General features: G+C 48.4%; 1 protein-coding gene across 1 annotated transcript in view; it reads right to left on the reverse strand.

Moving 5' to 3' along the window:
- The window catches only part of LOC307074246 (zinc finger protein GLI2-like), a gene marked incomplete at its 3' end in the record, with an annotated part of 55,088 nt that overhangs the window by 27,154 nt on the left and 20,434 nt on the right, over window positions 1-7,500 (reverse strand). The window contains exon 3 of the mRNA XM_079734264.1: window positions 2,550-2,770. Within this exon, the coding sequence (XP_079590390.1) occupies window positions 2,550-2,770 (221 nt within the window). The remainder of the gene's footprint in view (window positions 1-2,549; window positions 2,771-7,500) is intronic.

Raw genomic sequence — 7,500 nt, forward strand, 5'->3', positions numbered from 1 at the left:
TTCACCGGGGCGGGGATGGGGGGGGGAAGAACGTTTCAAGAGACCTGCCGGTAATACGGTCTCGTGAAACGTCTGTCCCCCCCACCGACCTGCTGACGGTCCGCTGGGCATGCTCGTCCTAAACACACACACGCTACGCAGCCGCGCTGGCACCTCGTCACGGTAGTTTATTTTGTATGTTGCGAAACACACACAGCGGATCATTCACTGCCACCGACCTCCGCGTCGCACTGGGGAGATGCCGCTGGAGACCGTTTGGCAGACCTGGCTCTTGGCCTGATAATGAAATAAGACAAATGCTGCCTGTTCCCCCCCTCCCCTCCTTCCCCCATGACGTTTCGCCACTCGGCGGGCTGGTCGAGTCCTTGAAATTCAGAATGAGGTGACTTTCTGGTTTCTGTGCAGGATTTGATATGGACGAATGACTGTTAGATAGTGATAACTAGAGTAACGTTAGTGATTTGAGCTGAAGGGAAAAATCGTCACACGTACCCCCGTGTGTGTGTGTGTGCTGCAGTGATTTAAGTTTTACAAGAATACATCCCCAAACAGAACAGTGACAACTCTCTGCATGTTTCCAGAACGCAAAATGCACCAACAAAGCGTACATGCTTCCCCCCCCCCCTCTGCTAAACCTTTCATTATCTATAGAAAACTACACACTCCACAATGGTTGGCCGATATCCATGTGACTTTCGCATAGGCTGTTGTTTCTCAAATGCTAATTTCAGGGCTTCTACACGAGCCTCAAACAGCAGTTTTTACACGCCCCCCTGCTGATCTTGACAGAAAATCGTTCACGTATTCAAAGAAGGAACTGCGGCTCTGCTAATGCTATATTAATATTTGATCGTGCTGATTCATTAATGTATTCTCTGATTTTGAAATCGAAGCATTGTGTGATTGTTATTTAAGCCGTTCTGAAGCTATTGCATGGTTAAATCGATGAATTTTATTTTATGAAAAACAATGCCCCCCTCGCAAAATATATAAGCCCCCTCAGTCACTCCAGCTGGTACTGGGCCTGGTGTTTGTCCGTGTGAATGTGTGCGTGTGTGTCCGTGTGCACGTGTAACATGGCCAGACGTGAGTCTATCTACATCAATGGTTCTCAACCAGTCCCTCCCGAGGTGTGCTATGATCCTGACTCTCACTCGTATAATTGCTACTATTAATGCTCTATTATTGATTCATTGTTTGACAAATGAGGCAATTGCCTGTATGATCTTATGAACCTGTGTCCATGTGATACTTTGTTGACAGTCTGCTGTGTGTGAAGTATTGCAAAAATTGCTAATAACCTAGTGTATATAAATAATATCCTGGAAAATAATGGGGGTGACATTTTTCATAATCATGATTCATTCCCCACTATTTTTATGTGCCTTGAATTTCTGGTTGGTATTATGGGTGAGTCTGCTAACATTTAGTAAGGTCTGATGGTTATTGGAGAAGGATATGAAGACGGATATAGTATTTATTGAAGAAGGATATGAAAGAGTTGGAGAATGCTGCCTGTCTGGGGGCATGGTCTCAATAGTGTTTCAAAAACAATATCAACACAATTTCAAGTTTAGGATTTGAAGATCTGGTCCAATTTGGGGAAAGAAATGGGTTCACAGATCAGAACAGTTTGTCGTGGTGACATTGAAGAACCTTCTGTACAAAGGAGACTTCCAATCATAGCTCATGGACTTAAGGTGCTGTAGGTAAGATTTAAAATATACTATTTTATTCGTATTATTAAAGGGTAATTTAGGTAATATTTAAGAGCAATTATATTACTATTATTATTAAAGGTGCAGTCGGTAAGATTTAAGAGCCCTTATATTATTTTTTTAAGGTGCTGTAGGTAAGATTCAAGAGCTCTTGTATTATCTTTAAAGGTGCTGTAATTTAAGAGCTGTAATATATACTACTATTATTAAAGGTGAAGGTAAGATTCCAGACCTAATATTTCATTGTATTTTATTAGAAATGGCCTCAAGCTATTCGTCAGCTATTAGTCATTGACATGCTCTGTGAGAAAATCAGTTTGTAGTTGACTGGACCTGTTTCCGAATGAGACAATTTAGATTTGAGACTGGTCCCAGCTGATTTGTGACCAATCAGGACACCTAACGGCTGAGCAATGCAGGGAGTGAGGGAGCAGAGATGTCTTTCTGGTGGCTTAGTTCAAAAACTCTCTCTCCCTCTCTCTCTCTCTCTCTCTCTCTCTCTCCCTCTCTCTCTCTCTCTCCCTCTCCCTCTCTCTCTCCCTCCCTCCCTCCCTCTCTCTCTCTCTCCCCCTCCCTCCCTCTCTCTCTCTCTCTCTCTCTCTCTCCCTCTCTCTCTTTCTTCCTCTCTCTCTCTCTCTCCCTCTCTCTCTCCCTCTCCCTCCCTCTCTTTCTCCCTCTCTCTCTCCCTCCGTCTCTCTCTCTCTCTCCCTCCCTCTCTCCCTCTCCCTCCCTCCCTCCCTCTCTCTCTCCCTCTCCCTCCCTCCCTCTCTCTCTCTCTCTCTCTCTCTCTCTCTCTCTCTCTCTCTCTTTAAAGCGCCCTCTTGAACTCACGGTCGGCGGGGCTGAGGCCGCGGGCGGCGGAGATCATGGACAGGCTGGGGCTGGCGTGCACCGAGCGCAGGTAGTGCTCCATGTGGTGGTGGCTCACGGCGTAGGGGTGCGGCGGCGGTCCGAACGGGGACGCCTCGCCCGTCGCCATGGCGGCGGCGGCCGGCGACAGGCGGATCAGGGAGATGTCCGAGATGACGGGGCTGCCGGCCAGACCCACGGGGCTACACAAGGGGACAAAATGGATGCCATGATGAGGAAGGCGGGCTGAAACGAGGGAGGTTAACTGAACAAGTGCTGGCGCCTTTTGTATTTTGACAGATGCATATGGAATATGTAAGTATATATATTAACGATAGCAAAGGAGAGCAGAGCCTTGTAAGAACACCGGGTCAAGTCAGACACAGAGACAAAGAGAGGTGTAAAGAGAAAGAGAGAGGTGAGGCCTTCCCGCCTCTCAGCAGGCCTTCCCGCCTGCTGAGAGGTGCAGCAGGCGGGAAGGCCTGCGGCACTGTGTTGTCACCTGTGCCATTGAACCTGAGTCAGACTATTTGGTGGTACAAATAGAGATTGAATAAATCACTGTAACTCTTAAGTGTCAAACTCAAATCAGGGCCTTGAATAATTCCATAACGCCCGCATAATTGTTTGGGTTTTCTATTCATTTTTCCCGTATTATATATATTTTTCAAAATCGCTTTGCTTTCAGTAACAAATAGATCCTAAGATTTTTGTCTAATCCGGGGTATTCTTTTATTTTTTACACACACATAAACAAGACCAAAAAAAAGACATAGTAAGAAAAAGAAAAGAAAAAGAAAAAAGAAAGTTCATTGAGCCATTTCTTAACACGGCTCAATTGTATGTGTGTACGGTCATTTCCAATCTGTCATTTTCGTGTCAGCTACCATCCCAAGCGTTTAAAGCTGAACTTCAACTCTAAGCAAGCACTGCAAACGTGCTCCTACGTAGTGCTGCATGCTGGACTGCCTCCAAGCCCTCCCCCTCACGCTCACACTGAAGGTTACAGCTCACATCTCTGCTACATCCAGGGATCCAGCAATCAGAACCATCAGGGCCGCTAACTGTTCCAGCGGCGACGTGCTGCTGAAACAGTTAGCGATGAATACTGCATTCAGTTAGGCTCCGGGTTTCCCACAGGCAACGCTGTTAACTCAAGCAGCGCCACGAAAACAACTGACCCAAAACGACCGAGGAAATGCCCCTCGGTCGGCTCAAAGGAACACTTTGTTTCAGACATCTTCGGATCGTTAGAGTAAACGGTTTCGTATGCACACTTGATCAAAAGAAAAAAGAAGATTGAATCAAAGGGCTGAGAGTTGAACTCTAACGAGAGTTCAGGTCTGAAATGACACACAACAAACCTGCCATGTTGTCGACTGTTTAAACACCGTAACACAACCCGGTCCTGGTAAGCCCTCATCAGGACCTCTTCCTGCAGGCTAACTCGCTAACACTCTCCTGGTCCTTCCTCCTCTCCCCCATACAAAACAGGCTTGTTTACCACAGCGAGGAGGGAATCAACCTGTAACACTAACCCGTCATCAACGTCTCCTCTCTGGGAAAGAGAAACACACCAGTGCAAACTCTCCCACAGAAGTTCAAAACAACAAGCCGCATCAAAACGTTGCAGTCTCTCTGTTCTCTCTTGCGTGCCACGGTTCTCTCCCGAAACAACGCCACCTCGCCTGGCGATCATCTAGTGGGTTGAAGCGGGGAGGGCGGAGACATTAGATATTAGACCTCTTGAGCACCTCTTGAATAAATCATGGAGTTGGGTTTGTAATGTGGACAGGTTGGGGGGGGGGGGGGGTTCAGACCCGCAGACCCGCCAGCAAGGCTATTTACTCGATGCTGGGTCGTTGGTACAGCGTAGACCCGGCTACGACCCAACAGGGCAGTGGGCCAGAACAACAGAGGGATGCTTATATATACATATGCATGTATGTGGGGATACATTGTTCTGATGAAGAGGTGGATCAAACAACGGTATTAGGAGGATGAGGCCGTAACAACGAGGCACACTGAGTCGACTGCTGGGAGACAACAGCTCGACAACATAAGCTCTGGTGCACACACACACACACACACACACACATATACACAGACACTTTAAAGCACCTTTAAAGTACCTTTGCAACATTGAATACATGCATATTGAACAGATCTATATGTGATACATCAATATGTAATTCTATGAGCAGTAAACAGGCCGGGGACGGACCGAGAGAGTCAGATGAGGACCAGGCTGAACCCATTAGACTCACAGAGTCCGACGTCTGCCGGACCCCCAAGGTTTCTGTAGAATAACTTCACTTTGAAACATTTGCCTACACGAGCAGCATCATTAAGGCCAGGGGTTACCGGAGCCTCTGTTTGTGTGTGCATGTGTTTAGGTGTGCGTCTGTGTGCAGGCCTATAGGTGCATGCATGCGGAGAGGTGTGTGTGTGTGCATCCTCTCTCTCTCTCTCTCCCCCACTCTCTCTCTCTCCCTCCCTCTCTCCCCCTTCTATCTCTCTCTCTCCCCCCCTCCCTCTCTCCCCCTCGCTTTCTCTCTCTCTCTCTTTCTCTCTCTCGCTCTCGCTCTCTCTCTCTCCCCCCCTCTCTCTCTCACTCTCTCTCCCCCCCTCTCCCTCTCTCCCCCTCGCTTTCTCTGTCTCTCTCTTTCTCTCTCTCGCTCTCGCTCGCTCTCTCTCCCCCCTCTCTCTCTCACTCTCTCTCCCCCCCCCTCCCTCTCTCCCCCTTGCTTTCTCTCTCTCTCTCTCCCCCTCTCTCCCTCTCTCCCCCCCCCTCTCTCTCTCTCTTCCCCCCCCCCTCTCTCTCTCTCTCGCTCTCTCTCTCCCCCCCCCCCTCTCTCTCTTCCTCTCTCTCTCTGCGTCTGTCTGCGGGCCGGTGTTGGCGGTGCTGACTAGAGATGAATTACAGCGTGACAGCGCGCCTCATCTCCGCCGCGGGGCTCCTGGAGAACTCTGATTTAGATCGATGGCCCCGTCCTCCGCCAGGGCCCAAACAAACTCCCACCGTAAGATCTCATTGGTCCGCAGCGCGGTACCGCTGGTTCAAACTTGAACAAGCGATAACACCATCACCCCCCCCCCCCGCTCTCTCTCTCTCTCTCTCTCTCTCTCTCTCTCTCTCTCTCTCTCGTTTCTTATTCACACTCCTTAGCCGGAGGAAACATTGACCTAGTTACAAACAAACATATTCACGCGACCCATCGTGCCATTTTCTTCTTTGTCGCCGACGCTCTGAATATCTTTGTCGTCCGATTTTTATTTCACCGGGTCTTAATCGGTTCATCTTTACTTATGGTGTTTGCCTTCTTGGGGTGAACAGCGGAATGGCTGAGTTTGTTTCACAAAGTTTATGAAGAGGTTCGGCCATTTAATTTGTAAGTGACGTAAAAGTGTAAATACTTTCCCTGCTTTAAAGTGATTGACTAATTGAATACAAAAAGTGGCTCAATTAAAATTAGTGAAGTCTGTAGTATTTTTCTTCTTAACACGTGCCCGTGTTAAATCGAAAAGGATGGGAGACTAAAGTAAGAACACAAATTCAAATCAGGTCCTCACTTTGACTTTTAAGCCTTCCACCCATCCCACGCATCATTGTAGTAGATTTATCATTTTCTTTTTTAGCTCAGTGGTTGCTGATGAGGCTTTGTTATCCAAATGAGAGGGCCTCAGATGGACAGACCCCCAGTGACGTACAGCACGCTGGTGTAGAGCATATCCATGAGGGGAAGAAAGGAAGGAAGGAAGGAAGGAAGGAAGGAAGGAAGGAAGGAAGGAGAGAGGGAAGGAAGGAAGGAAGGAAAGAGGGAAGGAAGGAAGGAGAGAGGGAAGGAAGGAAGGAAGGAAGGAAAGAGGGAAGGAAGGAAGGAAGGAAAGAGGGAAGGAAGGAAGGAAGGAAGGAAGGAAGGAAGGAAGGAGAGAGGGAAGGAGAGGGGGAATGAAGGCGGGAAGGAATGAGGGATGGAGAGAGTGATGGAAAGAAGGGGAGAGGGAAGGAAGGAAGGAGTGAGGGATACAAGGAAAGAAGGAAAATGGGAGGGAGAAAGGGGATGAAAAGAAGGGAGAGGGATGGATGGAGGGAAGGAAAGAAGGGGAAAGGGGAGGAAGGAAGGAGAGAAGAAAGGGTTGAAGGAAGGAGGGAGATAAGGATGGAAGGAAGGAAGGAAGGAGAGAGGAAGGAAGGAAAGAGAGAGGAAGGAAGGAAGGAAGAAAAAAACAATTAGAGAATGGCAAAACAAAAGAAAGAACGAAAGAAAAACAGAAAGAAACAATGAAATAAAGAAAGAATGAAAGAAAGAAAGAGGCACAAATAGAGAGGCCCCTGGCAGCCTCTTTATGACAGCCATGACAGAGGCGGCGGGGCTCTCATTACGCTGTATGCAAACAATGATAAAGAGGAAGGCGCCGACACGTCATGTTAGACAATCACGGAGGGGAACGCCTGACACGCGGCCACGAGCGGATAACAAAGTGCCCGGTCGGCCGACAAATGACACCGCACTTAATTTGCAGCGCAATGTTCCTGTAATTAGGTGCATTTGGCGCCGGCCATGGCGGGAGCGACAGGCAGATCAAGGTCTTGATGAATTAGGGGTCCACTGTCAAGATCAAATCACATTAATCAAGGTGGCCGGGTGTGTGGACAGCCCCAACACCACCCCCACCCTACCCTCGTCCTCTCCCCTCTCTTCCCCCTCCCCTCCCCCACTCCCAGGGCCCGGTGTGATGAATGGCTTGGGTCCCGCCAGGCGCAAGGTATGCATCACTATCAAGTATGTGGATTTAAATGTAAGAGCACTATTTTGGAGAACTCTATTGACTTTCATTTTGTGGCCACTCGCACTTTTTCTGTCCCGACTCCCGCCCCTCAGCGTAAGGTAACCTTTTCTTTTCTCTTCTTTGGCTTTTTCTTGCTGAG

Source organism: Pollachius pollachius (assembly GCF_949987615.1).
Source record: "Pollachius pollachius genome assembly, chromosome: 4".
Classification (NCBI taxonomy): domain Eukaryota; kingdom Metazoa; phylum Chordata; class Actinopteri; order Gadiformes; family Gadidae; genus Pollachius; species Pollachius pollachius.